The 17,653-nt window shown below is 45.6% G+C and overlaps 2 protein-coding genes and 1 non-coding gene across 3 annotated transcripts; 2 read left to right on the top strand and 1 right to left on the bottom strand.

Moving 5' to 3' along the window:
- Window positions 1–441: 441 nt before the first annotated feature.
- On the bottom strand, window positions 442–2,686 carry COX7B (cytochrome c oxidase subunit 7B). The gene is made up of 3 exons (XM_066202649.1): window positions 2,578–2,686; window positions 1,187–1,311; window positions 442–641 (listed from the first exon to the last, which is right to left on the bottom strand). The coding sequence occupies exons 1-3, from the start codon at window positions 2,612–2,614 to the stop codon at window positions 567–569; spliced, it is 237 nt and encodes a 78-aa protein (XP_066058746.1). The 5' UTR covers window positions 2,615–2,686; the 3' UTR covers window positions 442–566.
- A 212-nt stretch (window positions 2,687–2,898) lies between these two features.
- On the top strand, window positions 2,899–3,015 carry TRNAL-CAA (transfer RNA leucine (anticodon CAA)). The gene is made up of 2 exons: window positions 2,899–2,936; window positions 2,970–3,015. It is a non-coding gene; the product is annotated as a tRNA-Leu (tRNA).
- A 1,309-nt stretch (window positions 3,016–4,324) lies between these two features.
- Window positions 4,325–16,080, top strand: MAGT1 (magnesium transporter 1). The gene is given in 12 exon segments (XM_066202539.1): window positions 4,325–4,354; window positions 4,356–4,438; window positions 4,440–4,557; window positions 5,701–5,870; window positions 6,542–6,659; window positions 7,625–7,765; window positions 9,382–9,522; window positions 9,855–9,944; window positions 11,118–11,181; window positions 12,786–12,860; window positions 13,558–13,648; window positions 14,612–16,080. Coding segments are annotated over 12 exon segments (1,137 nt in total). The 3' UTR covers window positions 14,628–16,080.
- Window positions 16,081–17,653: the final 1,573 nt, after the last annotated feature.

A 17,653-nucleotide genomic window follows, 5' to 3' on the forward strand; every position in this document is an offset into this window, starting at 1 on the left:
GATCCCTTCCACCCCAAATCATTCTCGGATTCCCTAAGAAATCATTCGGAAAGTCCCAATGATCCTGAGATACTGCCTGCTCCTGTGCAGCCTCTCCAACTCAGAACCGAATTTAATTTCGTCACAGCTCTCAGGGGTCACGGGAGAAGCAGCTTACTGGCAGAGGGAATCAAGCCATAAAAATCCTTTTCTGGAAACAAAAAAAAAGAGATCTCGACTTTGTCACTGCAAGTCAGATGTAAAGGGATGTGTGCTCTGCAGTGAGGCTGATTCACGCACACATCTGGCTAAATGAAAACTCAAAGAAGTTCTGGACTTGTCCTTTATCCACCAGCGATCTTTACAGCAACAACTGGGACTGTGTAAAATTACTTGGAGTTTTTACACTATTTCTTATACTTCAGCAGAAGAAGAGCACAGAGGAAACCTTGAAGAGCCAGACAGGTTTCTAGGTATATTTATTAGACCAGGAATGCCACTGTCCAAGTAGTAATCAGAGAACAAATGCCATTACACAACCATTTTCTCAGTGAAAGTTTAGACCAGCTCATTAGAAGCACAGGCTGTTACTCCCTCCATTCTCTTGGAGTGATTCTGCCAACAGGTGAAAAGCCCCACTCAATTTTAAGCTGTGTGAGCACCTGTAAAGGGATAAAACCCAAGATTATTAACTCTGAAATCAAAGAAACCTTCTGACACAGGGTTATTTTTATTGTTTTCAGTGCAGATTTCTTGTCACTAGAACACGACATCTCATTAATTTTCTAATTAAACAAGTGGAATATATTTCTATCAAATAGTATTTAAATGTTTCAGTCTTCTATTTCAAAATATTAAACTGTAGAAGAAGGAACCTGAAATGTAAAACCCCATCACCATATTGGTATTTTCCTCTAGAAATTTTGCTGCTGAAAGCTGCCCCTGTAGAGGTTTGAAATGCCAAAGAAAATAGAGAACACTTGTGTTTCTGATACATTTTCAAATCAGGCAACAGAGTGCTGCAGAAATTTGAGTAACAACTCAAAACCAAGCTGAGAATTAAAAGACCTTTCACCTCTATCACATCACTATCTGCTTATGTAAGAAGCTCGATTCTGACCACTGAATTTATTTCAGACAGGCCAGATTGACGCTTTTTAAAGTTTGCAGCTCGAATCACAAGAGAGCGGTGACAAAGCCAACTTACATAGCCCCAGACAGCAGAGAACAGAGCAGCTCCCCCGAGGAGGGCCGTGGTTCCGTATTTGTCGTGGAAGGTCGGCTCGTGCTTGCGGTGGGCTCGTCTGACCGCAGTGTGCTGGATGCCACGAGCTGAGGAGTGTTAACAAGCACAGAAATCAACTCAAATATATGCTCAAACCACTTACAATCTTCATCTCCCACCACCAAAGAGGAAAGTGTTGGTGTTAAAAAGATTAAAAATGCTTTTTTTAGAAGACTGGAATGAATCCAAAACACAGGATATACACAAATATTTTCATTTGTTTCAGCTCTCTCAATTTCTCTCTAGAGAAATTTATTCCTTAACTCTAATTCCAGTAAAAAAAAAAAACCCACAAAATTCTGTCTTTTTCATTAATATGTTTTCTTTAGTGTTACTGTTTCTCAAAAAAATTGTTTTGTTTAGTGCTTAGCATTTTTAGATTTCTGGATGCAAATATCCATCCTGGCAGTACGTGTACCCAAGCAATGTCAGGATGAAGCTCACCATCAAATTCTGTGGTTGAAGATAGTGGGTGTGGGTAACACCTGCCTCATTCCCTCAGGATTTTTTGAAGGGAGGGGTGGAAGGAAACTGATATATCCCGTGGGCATGAGATAAATAATGGAGAAAAAACACACAGTGATATCTTCAGATGATGTACATTATAAATGTACACTATTAAAGAGAAGGCAACAGTGAAGAATCAAAGCAACAGCTACAAAAGACAGATTGCCCATTAATTGTGTACAAAGCATTTGATGAGAGGCTGATGCGTGCATTAAGATATTACAAAATACAACCTTTCAGTCTCAGGTCAATGGTTTGCATTTTTACCCAACTGTGATTAAAGAAGATGATGGCGATAGCCATAATGTTACTACAACCCTCGCACGCTCTGTAAGGCTGCACAAGGCGTCCTTTTAAACATAAAAAAGCCTGAGTATCTACCGAGATACGTTTATTTTAGCTGCCCGCACCTCGGGATAAGCACATCGTGACCCAGGAGCAGAGGAGCAGACACTGCGGGGTTTGTATCACTGAAGGGGTAACTTTAACCTTGAGTTTAAGCGCTGGGCATGGACTACCCCTTGTCACCCGCAGGTTACCAGGCCAGAATGTGCCTTTAGGTACTAGGGAAAGAAAGCACCAAGGAAAGGAGTCCTATATCAAAAGGCAACTAGGATATAAAAACGGCTGAAAGAAATAAAAAGCGGGAAGCGAAGAACGCCAGAGCCGAGCGCAGCCCCTGAGGTGCCCCCACGACCCTTCCCGGGTGCCCAGCGGGCTGAGGGACAATCCGCACAGGGGAGGGCACAAACCCAGGGAGACCCAGTGAGGAGCCCCCCAGACCCCGAGGCCGCCCCTGTGCTTACCGACGAGGCTCTGCGCGGCCCTGGCCAGCGGGAACATGATGAGAGCCGAGCGCGTACCCTTGACGCCGCTGAAGAACAAAATGGTCGCGGCGGAAGTGGCGGCGCGGCGGGGGCCTGTGGGTAACGCGGGGCTCCTCCTCGCTGCGGCGGAGCTCCGCGGCCGCGCCGGGCCGGGCCGAGCCGAGCCGGCGGTTCCCTGGCCGCTCTCCGGCACCTCCCGGGCACAGGCGAGCTCTCCGTGAGGGGCAAAAGGACGCGGAGAGGCGGGCACAGCCGTGATGTCAGCGCTAAGTATGTCCCGGCCGCGGCTGCTGTCGCAGTGTCAGGATGGCCGAGTGGTCTAAGGCGCCAGACTCAAGGCGTTCCGCGCCTTCCCGCGGCGGGTTTGGGTGTTCTGGTCTCCGTATGGAGGCGTGGGTTCGAATCCCACTTCTGACACCACTTTTTTTTTCCCCCCCCGTCCGGGTAACCTTCAATTTGCGAAAGCGTCGAGTTGAAAAAGTCTGGGTTTTTAGTGAAAATAGAAATCAGAAATAATTTTTTAAAAAATAACCTGAAGCGTGCGTAAATCCTCATCTCTCCCCGGCGATATTCTGCATCAGAGCCTTAACCCACCACGCACCTGCTGAGGAATTCCCCCGTGCATTTGGATTTTAACAGTATTTGTAACACAAGACCCAGCAGTTTATAGCGTGCGTGTAGAACACGAAGCATGTATCTGAACCAAGAGGAAGAACTTCGTTAACGCTGAAGGTGGCAGAGCCCTGGAACAGCCGCCTAGGCAAAATGTGGAATCCTCCTCCTTGGAGATACTCAAAACCCACCTGCAGGCATTTGTGTTGTTTCAAAATGCGGATTATGTACAATTTTCTTAAGAAAGGATGTTCTTTGATGTCTGAGCTTTGTATACTTTCTAGCCTAATCAACGGGAAGGAGATTCAATCCATGAAAACAGCAGGTATCAAGCTCTAAGTGATGACCACATGCTGGAAAAAAAACATTACTTTTTGCTTTAACTGCCTTGTTAAGGTTTACAGCTTGACATGTTTCAATTACCTCAGGCTTAGGGGGAGGTTAACAAAGCTTGGTAAGGAGGATGTACCACCGATAACGGACACAAAGAGTGCAGAATTTACGGCCCATTTTGCAGAACTCCCGCGGGAAGGAAGACACTAACGAAGCCAACTCAGCAACTGGGCTGAAATCAGTTCCAACTGGTGAAAAGTAATTCCAGCAGGGGCAGACCACGACCACCAAGCCACCGACCAAAAGGAAGACAAAGTCAGAGCATGTGCACTAATTAGTATGAGAAGCAAAGAGAAGCATTGACCAATAGAAGATAGAATACTAATTAATAAGAGACCTACATTACTTGTATCCAGTGAACACAAATTCCTTTGTTTGTTAAAACGTATAAACAGTAAAAAGTTTTGAGAGTTGGCGTGCTTGATTTGTAGAACACCACTGAGCACCCAAGGCTAGCACAACTCTAATATAAAAATCAGTCTCTCTCTGTGTAATTATCGGCTTATTGCACACCGGCTAACGAATCCGACCTTAGTGGACAACCTGCTCCGGGAGACCCTGTCTCGGATGGTCTCCAGAGGTCCCTTCGAACCGTGAGGGTTCTGTGACGGAGCTGAGAGACCCCAACAGCCGCCACCATGTCCTGGGGTCCGGCCGCACTTCCCCCTCAGGGCCCGTCTCCCCTCAGGGCTCGCCCCGCCCTCCCTTCGGGGCTCCACCAATGGCGCGGCTCCAGCTCGCCGCGCTCCCACCGGCTCAGCCAATCGGAGGCCGGCAGGCGCGCTCCTGCCGGCGCCTCCGCCAATCAGCGTCTGGCGGGCGGGGCCTCAGGGCCGGCGGGGCGGGCGAAGCGGGGTGGCCATGGCGGCGCTGCCGGGGCCGCTGCTGGCGCTGGCGCTGCTGCTGCTGGCGGGATGTGGCGGGCCCGGCGCCGCGGGGCAGAGGCGAAAGGAGGTGAGACTGGCCCGGAGCCCCCGCGCCGCGCTGGGCCGGGTTCTCGCTGAGCGGGATGAGGGCAGGGCCGGCTGGGGCCCGGCGGGCTGGCCTGGCCTCAGCCCGGGTCTTCGCCCTGAGGGGAGCCCGCAGGGAGGGAAGGTCCTTGTTTCCAGGTTCTTCAGTTTTTGTTTCCAGGTTCTTCAGTTCTTCTTAGCAGCACTGTGCGAGTGTTGTCTCCCTAGTGCATGGGGTTTGCGTGGGGAGGACGGGTGGGCTTTGGTTGTGGTCACTGAGGTGCAGCTTCCTTCCACGCACTTGACCTGCAGGGTTTGGAAAAATCCTTCTATATAAGTATATACGTATATATATAAGTATATACATTGTATATAAGCGTGTACTTGTGTCAGTTGTAAGTCAGAGAAGAATAATTTATTATTATTATTGTCATGGCGAGGTTCTTGGGGCTTCCCTGTGCAGGGTCAGGAGTTGGACTTTGGTGCTCCTACTGGCTCCCCTCCAATTCAGGATATATTCTGATCATTTCCTCCTAACATATTTATCTGGAAAAGGGTGTTAATGAGCAGTGAAGTGCTTTATGATAAATGCAACATTTATGAGTTCATCAAACTAATGCTTCTTCTTATAATGTTAGAGAATTGGTTGTCTCCTTTTTAAGGACTATTTTAGTGTTGAGCACTCCTGAGTTTTTCAAATAAATTCTGAATTAGGGTTCTCTTTTCCCCGGCAGCACTGAAAACGAAATGTTGAGGTTGGTTCCGTCTCTGGTGTTGATTCCACTGCCACAGTTTTTTGAAAGCTGAAACAGTTTGATGCTTAGTATGGAATAAAGGCTGTGGAGAGGAGGGAGGTGGTTGGTACAGCTGAAAGAAATCCTGCAGCTGAGGGTCTTCACCAGCCTGGTCATGCTGAATGCTTAAAGCTGTGTGTGTTACTGGGTGGTTGAAGTTAATGAATTATGTTAACATGACTGTCAAAAGCAGAATCTCACTGAAGTATCACCTCACCTGGGTGGTGTTATGAAAAGCAGTGCAGGTGTTCGTTGCATCAAATCTCAAAACTTCTAAGACTGTACTGTGAGACTGAAAAAAAAAAAAAAACCCAAACAAATCCCCAACAGTGTTGCTCTGTGTTGATTTTCAGATGGTGTTATCAGAAAAGGTGACCCAGCTGATGGAGTGGGCCAGTAAGAGATCCGTGATCCGAATGAACGGGGACAAATTCCGGCGCCTTGTGAAGGCACCTCCCAGGAACTACTCGGTGGTTGTGATGTTCACTGCTCTCCAGCCCCACAGACAATGTGTTGTATGCAAGTATGAGCTCCTTCAGTCCTAAATTAGGACCTAAAAGTCATCTGATGCTTTGTAGGGAACTAAATGTAAGAGCAGGGTTGAACTTTGACACCCGTGGGAGGAATATACATGGGCAGGTTACAGCAGGATTGTCTCTGCAGTTTAGTGTGTGGGGATATGTGTGTGATGGCTTTGTGAGGGAACAACATAAGCCTGAATTTTACCTCTCTCCTAAAATACTCCTGCTTTGCAGAAACAGTGCTTACTCTGGAGAAAGACCCAGTGAAAGCTCAGCTTTCCTGGCATGAGCTGCTGAAGAAATGTTTGTAGAATTATTGCTGGCCATGGAGCTTAAGTGTTGTTCTTAATTAGTATGTTGCTTGGGACTTATTCACAATTCCAGTATCCTGGCTCCTTAACCATATTACAGCTTTCCTGTATTAATCTGGAGGTGGCAGAGGTGTGTAAGGGTGATTTTTATATCTAGTCCGTTGAAATTATTGGTTTCCCACCCTCTGACCTGGAAGAAGGGGCACACCTGGCCACATTTTGGTGCTCTGTGGTCTGGCAAATTATGAGCACCTGGGTTCCATTTCACCTTGCAGTTAGAAATTACCTCTGCTTGGGTTCATGGACCCAACAAATCTTGCCCTTCTATTTAAAAAAGGAATCTCTCTTGGTGTGTTTTCCAGGCAAGCTGATGAGGAATACCAGATTCTGGCAAACTCCTGGAGGTATTCCAGTGCATTTACCAACAAGATTTTCTTTGCTATGGTAGATTTTGACGAAGGCTCAGACGTGTTTCAGATGGTAAGGTCTTTTGCTCTTCTAACATTATTTTTAGTTTGGGTTTTAGGAATGATGGTAATGTTATATAATTTAGTGTTAGAGTGAACAACTGAATGAGAAGTTAAAAGCTGTCATTCTTGGAAGAAAGATGGCCTGAGCATGTTGGTAGGAATATTAACAGAACTGACAGGTGTGGGATAGGTACAAGGAGTGAATTGGTTTCTTTGACTTTTTTTTTCCCTGAGATTGTCTCCTCTAATAATTTATTGTGTAATTCTTAATGGAATTCTTCTGTGGTATGTGAAGAGGCAAGATAGAAAGGACTGATGTCATTAGGAAGAGCTATTACAATTTTTAGATTACTAGAGAATGATAGATTAGGCTTTTGGTATGGGTTGACTAATTCCTTTTCAAGTACCCAGCCATTTTTCTCTTCTATTAACATTGTGTGACCACATTTCTTTTTCTCCAGCTGTGAGAACATTCCATGTGCTCTTGCAATTGTAGGTCACATTAATAGTTCATTACAGTCTTGCAGATGTTAATTTTTTTTAAGAGGTACTAATCTCTATTTAACAGCTGCACAGTTTAGGCAGTGGTACTTTATTAACTGGAGGCTTTTGAACTGGAGAGTTGAAGAGAGATGTCTTTTTATTACTCTTGTTAATTTTTTCCTTAATGTTACATAAAAATGCATTCATCAAGCTATGGCCTTCCTAGATGTTAGAATCAAATACTGCTATTTTGCAGACTTCTTTATCAAAAGGAGTATTTGGAGAGGAAACAGATTCAAAAAAATGTGTATGCCATGCAGAAATGCAAGCTGTGTGCTACCTACTGCTTTTTTTTAAAAAAGTCATGGCCGTTAAATCAATGAGCCAACTTTTCTGATTTAGCAACAATATTGCAAGCCAGAAATAGTGCAAAACTGTGTTACTAAATAGTCCTTTCATAGGCTGTATCCTCTGTGAACTCTCTCCCTGCAGCTGAACATGAATTCTGCGCCCACCTTCATCAACTTCCCGGCCAAGGGGAAGCCCAAGCGGGGGGACACCTACGAGCTGCAGGTGCGCGGCTTCGCGGCCGAGCAGCTGGCGCGATGGGTGGCCGACAGGACAGACGTGCACGTGAGTGCTGACAGCTTCCCTGAGCCCCCCTGACAGCTTCCCTGAGCCCCCCTGGGCTGTGCAGGGCCAGCCCAGCTTCACTGAGCCCCCCTGACAGCTTTCCTGAGCCCCCCTGGGCTGTGTGCAGGGCCAGCCCAGCTTCCCGAGCCCCCCTGGGCTGTGCAGGGCCAGCCCAGCTTCCCTGAACCCCCCTGACGGCTTTCCTGAGCCCCCCTGGGCTGTGCAGAGCCAGCCCAGCTTCCCTGAGCCTGCCTGACAGCTTCCCTGAGCCCCCCTGGGCTGTGCAGAGCCAGCCCAGCTTCCCTGAGCCCCCCTGGGCTGTGTGCAGGGCCAGCCCAGCTTCCCTGAGCCTGCCTGACAGCTTCCCTGAGCCCCCCTGGGCTGTGCAGGGCCAGCCCAGCTTCCCTGAGCCCCCCTGGGCTGTGTGCAGGGCCAGCCCAGCTTCCCTGAGCCCCCCTGGGCTGTGTGCAGGGCCAGCCCAGCTTCCCTGAGCCCCCCTGGGCTGTGCAGGGCCAGCCCAGCTTCCCTGAGCCCCCCTGGGCTGTGTGCAGGGCCAGCCCAGCTTCCCTGAGCCCCCCTGGGCTGTGTGCAGGGCCAGCCCAGCTTCCCTGAGCCCCCCTGGGCTGTGCAGGGCCAGCCCAGCTTCCCTGAGCCCCCCTGGGCTGTGTGCAGGGCCAGCCCAGCTTCCCTGAGCCTGCCTGACAGCTTCCCTGAGCCCCCCTGGGCTGTGCAGGGCCAGCCCAGCTTCCCTGAGACCCCTGACAGCTTCCCTGAGCCCCCCTGGGCTGTGCAGGGCCAGCCCAGCTTCCCTGAGCCCCCCTGACAGCTTCCCTGAGCCTCCCTGGGCTGTGTGCAGGGCCAGCCCAGCTTCCCTGAGCCCCCCTGGGCTGTGCAGGGCCAGCCCAGCTTCCCTGAGCCCGCCTGACAGCTTCCCTGAGCCCCCCTGGGCTGTGCAGGGCCAGCCCAGCTTCCCTGAGCCCGCCTGACAGCTTTCCTGAGCCCCCCTGGGCTGTGCAGGGCCAGCCCAGCTTCCCTGAGCCCCCCTGGGCTGTGCAGGGCCAGCCCAGCTTCCCTGAGCCCCCCTGGGCTGTGTGCAGGGCCAGCCCAGCTTCCCTGAGCCCACCTGACAGCTTCCCTGAGCCCCCCTGGGCTGTGCAGGGCCAGCCCAGCTTTCCTGAGCCCCCCTGGGCTGTGCAGAGCCAGCTGGGGAACATCAGTTGTGTTCTGCGCCTCCTGAGCTGCTCTAAAGAGCTCCTCTACAAAATCTAGTTCAGACACACGACTGCATCTTTCAATTTCCTTACGGTCTCTGTGCTGGTGTTTTGTGTAATGCTGTATTTGAGAAGATGGTAAAACTCATCTCCTTCCTTCTCGCTCTCTGTTCCTGTGGAAGAAAAACAATCTCTAATTTATTGAACAGGATTAAAGTAGTATGAAACTGAAGTTGTAGTATTGGTGGAAGAAGCATTGCTTGCTTCCCAAGTCAGATTTATTACATAGAAGGCGCGTGTGTACGATATTTTTTCCGCTCAATATGTTGTGGGCTTTTTTAGCAGGAGTGCAGGTATGATGTCTAATCCCAGTGAGAGAAAATGATTTCCCTGTCCTCTCTTCAGATCCGTGTGATAAGGCCACCAAACTATGCTGGACCCCTCATGCTGGGGCTGCTGCTGGCTGTCATCGGGGGCCTCGTGTATTTGCGGGGCAGCAATCTGGATTTTCTCTATAACAAAACTGGCTGGGCCTTTGCTGCTCTGGTGAGTAATCCTCTCTTCTGTCTCCCTGTTACACTGAGTTTTGTAGCAGTTCGAGTTTTCAAAAGTTTCTGCGTTTCAAGATGCTTAAAGCTGGTAGAGGAAAATGAGGTACAGTTAGTTTTGCTTTTTCATAGATTGATAACGTGTTATGATCTTAGTCCCTTCAGTTCACTGAATTTTTGATAAGATGCCCTTTGTACGAAGATAAAGTGGGACAATTCTTAGCCTGTGTTCCAAACCAGTACATTTTGGTCTGAAGTGAAAAGATATCAGGTTAAATTAAAAATAAGAGAGAATCCTTATTAAATAGCAATTTTTTCCTTCCTTTTCAGTGTTTTGTGTTAGCAATGACATCAGGCCAGATGTGGAACCACATCAGAGGCCCCCCCTATGCTCATAAGAATCCCCATACGGGACAAGTGGTGAGTGTTGCCTTCACTTCCTTTTCTGCATTTCTGTTGTGTTTCTGGAGAGTAAGACTGATACTGAGAGACAAATCAGAGTGCAAATTCTGCTTCTGGCTTCTCTCTCTGTGAGTGAGACCAACCTCTCCTGCAGTGAGCAAGGCAAATCAGCATGTCTTGCACATATGGTGTATCTCCAGTGGTGAAGGGATGTGACAGTTGTAAATTGCTTACAGCACAATAAAGGTTTTTATGGGTTGAGTCTTACATGCTAAAATTCCTGTTGCTGAGCCTGGCAATTATGTTTCAACCTGGTCTTGTTAACTCATACACTCATCTAATGACTTCCATATAAAACCATCTTTCCTCAAAGTTCTTGAGGTAAATTAATATCCAGTGAGCTCAGATTTATCAAGTCTCATTCTTGGGAAAAAAATCTTTAAATAATTTGAAATATACTGCTCTGTTCATAACATAGAATGAGGTGCACTGTGGAAGTAGTTACGGTGTTCTGAGATCATTGCATCTGCTCAGGTGCTGACACATCACACACTGCCTTTTCTCATGGTTTTACTCAGGGGATTCATTTGGTGAAATGTCCTTTTGTGCCTGCTTAGATGGGTCAGGCCCTCTGTATTCTTCTGTACAAAGTGGATAATTTTTTTTTTGCTACTTAGATATGACATCATAACCATTATAGGGCATCCCATAGAGATTGACAAATGGTATTTTTTTCACAAATTCAATCCTGTTAACCCAGGAATGAAAAAGATTTCTATGCTTGCGTCTGGAGCCAAGTGAGTCTGGTTCACACAAGGATTGAAGGGGTTGCCCCTAGGTAAGAATCTCAGTCAGGGAACGGATCAGATTTGGGTCACATTAGGATGCAGGAGGGTTTAATCTTGTGGTATTTTGCTCAGCTGCACTGAGAATCTGAATCACAGAGGTTGTAGCTGCACTTGGACTTACTGTAATCTGAATGAGGCTGATTGTGCATGATAATAGAAGAAGGATCTTCTATCAGCTCCCCCAAAAATCAGTGATCAACAGCTGAAATCGTTCACGCTCCAACTTCTGCCCTCTCCTGAAAAAAACAATGCAAACCCCAGTCCCAGGCTCTGTAGCTGTTGTTAATCATGTCAGAGTTGTCTCCAGTCTTTTCTAAATTTAATTACTCTTTGCCTTTTACAGAATTACATCCATGGGAGCAGCCAAGCCCAGTTTGTGGCAGAAACACACATAGTTCTGCTGTTCAGTATCCTTCCTGGCAGAAGCGTGTGGTTGGTGACAGTTTCCTGGTCAGCAAATGCTGCTGCCTTTTCCGTGGGGCTTTGTCATGGCTGTAATTGCCAGCTAATGCTGATGCAGAAGCTTGTAAAACCTTTCTGCACTGACAACTGTGCTTTTCCTGTGCCTATGATCTTTAAATTGACTAGAAAAATATTTACTGCTTTTTCACCTTCTTGTGTAAGTACCAAGCTGAATACATCGTTAAAATTGTGGAACTTTGTGGAATCAGAAGATTCTTCATGATGCTCTCTTTCCTCTGTGCATGTCTCTTTTCAGTGTCACTTATTTCTTGCTTTGGTGTTGAAGTCATTCCTCTATCACTAATCTTTTATTTCTTGGCTTACCTTCTTATAATCTTGCCATTTGTTTGTACTGATGATGCAGGATTTTGCTGTGCTGTCAAGAAAGGCAAGTGGAAACTTTCAGATTGAGAGCTTATACGTTTCTAATTTGTACAAAAAATACTTCTTTGGGGTCATAAGAATACCTTTAAATTCAATGTTCTGGTTTTCTATTCCCACGTGTATGTTTTTGATCCATCATTTGTAACTTTAGTCATTTCTGGCTGGAACTTTTCTTCTGTGTCTTGTCACCTGTATCAGCATTCCTTTATTTTTTATTCAGGGCCTTTTCTTGTATATAATGTTTTAAACTTTAAACAGGTACTTGGAGGAGAACTTCTGATCATTTTCTGTTACTGTACTTTTGATCCACTTGGTCAAACACAAAGTAGAAACCTTTTGTTGATGTTTATCTGTGTTATTGCTGTCCATCACATAATGGACCCAGCCCACCCATTGCTGGAGACATTTCAAATTATTAAATGTGATGAAGTCTGTGGGTTCATGTCACTTTCCTCCTGTGCTGAAGGTGAGCTGTGTCTGAAATGGAAAGATTCCTGATGGTCCTGATGCAGTCAATGATAAATATTTTGCCTTTCAGGAGGAGACTTGGGACTGGACATTTGTAGTGAAATGGAATTCAATCTTTGGGAATTCTGTCTTTTGTTCCACTGGATTCTCTAATTTGCTTTGCTGGGATTCATTCTTGGCAAACATCAGGCCTTTTGTGTTGTCTGTGTTTCTTTATTTTTACGATCTTTTTTTGTTTTAATTTGAAGAATTAGAAAAGAAATATTGCCAGTTGAAAGACAGCCTGTTGGATTAAAAACTGTGTGTGTTTTATTTGTTCTGTTGGCTGAGTGAATGCAGAAGCTGAATTCCTTTGGGGATTTTCCAGTGGAGAGCAGCAGTAGGAGTGGACCAAGCTCTCTCGGAAGGAATGCTACTACTTTACAAGCTGAGATAATAAATGCATGTTTTTAATTTTGCCTGAAGACTTTCCAGTTTATATTTTAAGCTTTGCATTTATTTTTCTCTTAAAAGCTGACATGAAGTCTTTCAGTTGTTCTTTTGTTCCCCCATAGTTGCTGATTTGGCTGGGAAGTCTTTGATTTTTCCAGTGAGTTTTAATGCCCCAGGTATGGTGTGGGAGCTGAATTTAGGGGACTAGAAATGTTGTTTTGAGTCTGTTGTACTTTGTTGGTTTAGCCTTAAACAGCATTTGTAGATGGTGGAGTTACTTTAGGAATGGTCCTTCTCCACGAAGCTGCTACCTCTGACATGGACGTGGGGAAAAGAAAAAGTAAGTACTGATCCTTTGTGTCTGAGCAAAGGCATATTCAGTGAGGTGTTTGATACACCAGTTAACAGAAGTGCTTTTGCACTGGGGGGTTTTATTCACTCCCCTCCCACCTCTAAGCTGAGATAATCATTTGGATTTTTGACAGTTTTTGGAGTTGCTTAGCAAACTGCAAGATAAACCCTTTTGGCAGATAAAGAGGCTTTGCAGTGTTTTGCTAGTAAGAGGGAGAAGAAGGGACTTTTTCTCAGCATTTGTATAAAACTGATATTAATTAAGTACTTCTCAATGACATGAATAGACCAAATCTGCAGGAGGCTTTGAAACCCTGAGTCACTGAGGTGTTTGCAGGGGCAGCTGTCCCATCACAGCCTGTGGACTCGATATTTTCTGAGCTTGAGAAGAGCTAGCCCTTCTCAAGGGAAACTTTTCAACAGTTTTCTTTTTCCCAAAACCACCTTGTGTAAACAATATTCCTTTCCCATGACAACAGGTGTTGTTGGCTATTTCTGTTACTGAGCCAATGGGAGAGGTGTCAGCCCTGTGGAACAATAATGTGTGTTTTTAGTGCAGCATGTTGTAAAAGGGCTGAATGAATTGTAAATGAAGGTTCTGATTTCTGCTGCCTCCTGACTGGAGTCAAGCACCTTTATTTCATGTCCCATTGCCACAACAGCCTCTCCCTGTGCATCTCTTGCAGTTATGTGCATTGCTGGCATTGGCCTGGTGGTGCTGTTCTTCAGCTGGCTGCTGTCTGTCTTCAGATCCAAATACCACGGCTACCCCTACAGGTATGGCAGCCCCTGCTCTCCTGGGCTGTGGCTGTAACTTATACCCCGCTGCAGCTCCGCTGGCTCATTTGGGAAATGCTCCTTTAGGAATGCTCCACTGGTTGCTCAGAGTAGCAATATGGGGTGATAAAGTCAGCAGAAATAAGAAGTGTTTCATGGATATTGTGATGTTTCAATCTTACCAAAGCAAAGATTGTGGAACTCTCCTTTTCACACCATTGCATGTTATAAAATACTTCTATTTTCAGAATGATATCTCAGCCAGTTTAAACTGCCAACAAATGTATCTTTCCCCCTATTTTTCTCTCTTCCATATTCATACATCATTATTAATCCCTATTTGTGAGGACAGGGAGGATGCCTGATGCTCTAAAGCTGCCTCCATTTGGGGATTGCTTGTGTAACGAGTCTAATACTGTGAACTGACCACTTCTGTGTATGTCTGACTGATACAGAGACCTTTGGTGTGGTTGCTAGCTTTTATGCATTTTGAAGCAATAAGTACATGTTGAAGGACCAGTTTCTAATGATTGTCCCATGTGCAGTGAGCTGAATTTGTCTATAAAGCTAAACCCATAGACAGATTCTGTGCCCTCTCTATGAGAAATGTGTTCTTATTTAAAAATATCTAAATAATGAAACTTGTTATTTTATGAAGACTTTTCTCAGGAGCAAAAGACAGTTGAAATTACTTCCTTTTTGATAACTGGTCAGCTTTTATTCTGATCTCTGCAATGATCTTAGATACTCCTGCTGACTTTATTGTTGGGAAGATGTGGTTGTCTTTGGTTTTGAGTTTTTAGAAACTCATTTTTTAGTGATTTCACAGCTGCTTTGGTGTAGCAGCATCGGGCCCATTTTCTCACTCTGATTTTCTTGGCATTTATAAAAGCTAAGTTGAATGTTCCATACCTTTGTTTCTTTCAAAATTAATAAGAATGTTTGTTATTTTGCTCTTTGCAGTTTCCTAATGAGCTAACGAATTCCAGGGTCTGTAACATGAGGAAGGTGGTGGCTCTGAAGTTGGATGTGGTGGAATGAGGAGCTCAACGTGTGTGGTTTGTGCTACCTCTGCTTACACTGAGACAGTTAAACACTGAACCAAAGACAATGTAGTGCCTTAAAGACAGCAAGCAATTTGCTCTGAAAGACACAGAGTGTTAAGATGCAATCTTTCTTTCATAAGCTTTACATCTTCTTAAGCAACTCTCCTGCTAGCAAAATTCAGAATGTAATGCTTAAAACTGCATTTCCATGGACTAACTAGACACGGTACTTCCTATTCACTTGGATAATCTGTTTACCATGTTTCTTTTCCCCTTGAATTATCACCTTGTTTCTTGTTTATGCATAGCAGGTGACAGCAGCTTCTCTGTCTTGCCTTTTTGTGGTTGAGGAAACAGCTCCATGTACCTGGAAATTTTTCCTTCAGCCTGTGTGCAACCCTTGGAGCATGCTCCAGGTTCCAGTGTGGAATGTGCATATCCTAGAGCTGGGTCTCATTTTTGAGAAGAATTCTTAACTGATGTATGATGCAAGAGGTTGTTTCACAGATGAAGGGGGAGTTTTCAACACATAGAATGGAGTTATTAATTAATTAAACCTTTCTTTGCCAAATGCTGAAACTGCAATGTTTAAGTTGTAAAGTTTGACTTAGAGCTGGAAAAAAATTCTTAGACTGTCCAGCACTCACACTGTCAAGAATACAAATCAAAAGTACAAAGGTAACTATGCTTGCATGAATTCAAAAGTTGCTAATTGGCTTTCAAGTTGCTGCCTAGAGCCCTGGCAAACCAACAGATACCACATTTGTGGTCACTATGTAAGTTCTTGCGTTCTCCACTTGTTTTCTCCACGTTTTTATCCTTGGGGCAGAGATGTCTGCTCCCAGGATAAACCTTGTTACCCCAGGACACATTTGATAGCCTTACAATTGAATGCATGTGCTGCTTGCTCTCTCCTTCTGTTCTCTCACCTCACAAAGATCCTTTGCCTTAAGAATTTGTGAGTGGAAGACATTGTGCCTCAGCAGAAACTGTTGTGCAGTTCAGCAGTTGTACTACAGGAAATCTTTGCAGCCTGATCCAGTAACACTTCCTTCCGTAGGCTCTGGTGGCCTTAGAGGTTGGTAGTCAGAGACTTTTGTCTCCTGCTTCTGCCTCTCCCCTCTCTCAAAGGGTTACAGAATCTGGATGTTTGAAATTGAATCTCTGAAAGGATTCTATCACTCCAAGGAGAATGTTATTGTTATGCAGTTTTGCTAAATTAATACACATCTCAAGTGCCTTAACTTCACTAATTTTGTTGTTTGATGTTTCCACTCTTTGAGATGCATTTTTCTATGCCATATAGAATGATAAGCCTTAGTGGAACAGATAAATTGTGTGCCTGACTGGATTTTGGACAAGTTTCAATAAAACCTTTTAGTCTAATCCGTGCTCCTGTGTCTTTTGAACTTTGACATAAAACAAGCCAACCTGTTTTCTCCCGCTATTGTTTCAACGTGTTAATCCTAGCCTGTCTGTACAGAGTAAGTAACCTGAGTATGGGTGAGTAGACTGGATTAGTAGTCTGTGTGTGTTTATGTGGGGAATTACAGCCCAGAATGTCAGCACCAGAGAGCTGCTCATGTAGCCAACTGGTAGCATAAAGATTACATGATTTTGGCTTGTCTTTGACAGCTGTCGTGCAGTGAAAATCTTGGATTCCTGGAGTTCTAGACAGATCAGCTCCCAGGGTTTCTGGAGGTGGAATCTTGTTAGCACTGTAGATTTGCCTGGAACAACTCAGCACTGCTGTACTTGTGGCTTGTTTTCCTGCTCAGTTGGTAAAATGCTTCCCATAAACTCTTTCAGTTATAACTTATTCTGTCCTCTTAAAACCATCCAGTTCCATATTGACTGAGTTTAAACAGTGACACCTCATGGAGGTGGATGCTGGAGTCATGTTTGCCTTCCACTTGAGGTGGCCACGATGTTGAGAGTTTGGGATTTTGCTCTTTTTTTTTTTTTTTTCCCCCCATGCTGGGATGAAAATTGTGCTCCTTTTTTTCCAACAGTTTTTCTGCTCTCTGGGCTGAAACTGAAGTGCATGGAGGAGGAGCAGGTGTGGTAGTGGAGCAGAAGATGGAGTGCTTGCAAGGACCAGTGGCAGGTTTAGAGAGGAGGAATTCTGGCAAGGTTTGGCTTGTGCAGCAGTTGAGAGGTAATGGCTGGCTCTAATTGGGAGCCAGGGTGATTCTTTGGGCCAGCTCCCTGACTGGTTAATGTAGCACAGCTGGGCCAGCAGAACAAAGGTGGACAAGGCAAAGCATTCCAGACCTGCTGTGGGGAAACCAGGAATTGCTGAGGACATCTCCTTTGGAAAGTGAATCATTAAATAGCTCAGGAGTGCCCTAAAAGCTCACCTTGAGAGAACACCTGCCACAAAGGGAGGAAATGGTGTATTCTGCAGCTGAAAATGGACTGGGTGGTTTTGTTAATGTGGCTGGCCTCAGTGAATGCTGCTTTTTTCTGCTTTTGAGGAGGAGCTGTGGTATATTTAGGAGATATTTTGGAATAACAGCTAGAAATAATTTAGGGAGCTTTCTGCACTGAGCACAAGGCAAGATAGTAAATGTAAATGGATTAATCTGTGTAATGGTTTGCATTATGTACAATTTACTGGATGCTCCTGCCTTCAAACCATTCTAATGTTCAGCACAGAATGTGATTTTCATGAGGCCCTGGCACAGGGTGCCTAGAGCAGCTGTGACTGTCCCTGGATCCCTGGCAGTGTCTAAGGCCAGGCTGGATGGGGCTTGGAGCAGCCTGGGATGGTGGAAGGTGTCCCTGCCCATGGCAGGGATGAGTTTTCATGTCCCTTCCAACACAAACCATTCTGGAATTCTGTGACAGTGGTGCCTGGTGGTCATTCCTGCAGCCAAGCCTTTCCAGCTGCTCCATGAGCACCTGCTCTTCAGGGCCACAACTGCCCAGTCCTCCTGCAAAGTGGAAGATGTGTTCA

This window comes from Chamaea fasciata, unplaced genomic scaffold (assembly GCF_029207755.1).
Source record: "Chamaea fasciata isolate MVZ Bird 193981 ecotype frontalis unplaced genomic scaffold, bChaFas1.0.hap1 SCAF_22, whole genome shotgun sequence".
Classification (NCBI taxonomy): Eukaryota; Metazoa; Chordata; class Aves; order Passeriformes; family Sylviidae; genus Chamaea; species Chamaea fasciata.

What these genes read in the sequence shown, in the direction of transcription:
- COX7B (XM_066202649.1), bottom strand. Translation starts at nt 2,614, where the DNA reads ATGTTCCCGCTGGCCAGGGCCGCGCAGAGCCTCGTCG. An exon ending in GGCCGCGCAGAGCCTCGTCG is followed by an intron (nt 1,312 to 2,577) that starts GTAAGCACAGGG and finishes AACACTCCTCAG; the next exon opens with CTCGTGGCATCCAGCACACT. An exon ending in TCTCTGCTGTCTGGGGCTAT is followed by an intron (nt 642 to 1,186) that starts GTAAGTTGGCTT and finishes ATCCCTTTACAG; the next exon opens with GTGCTCACACAGCTTAAAAT.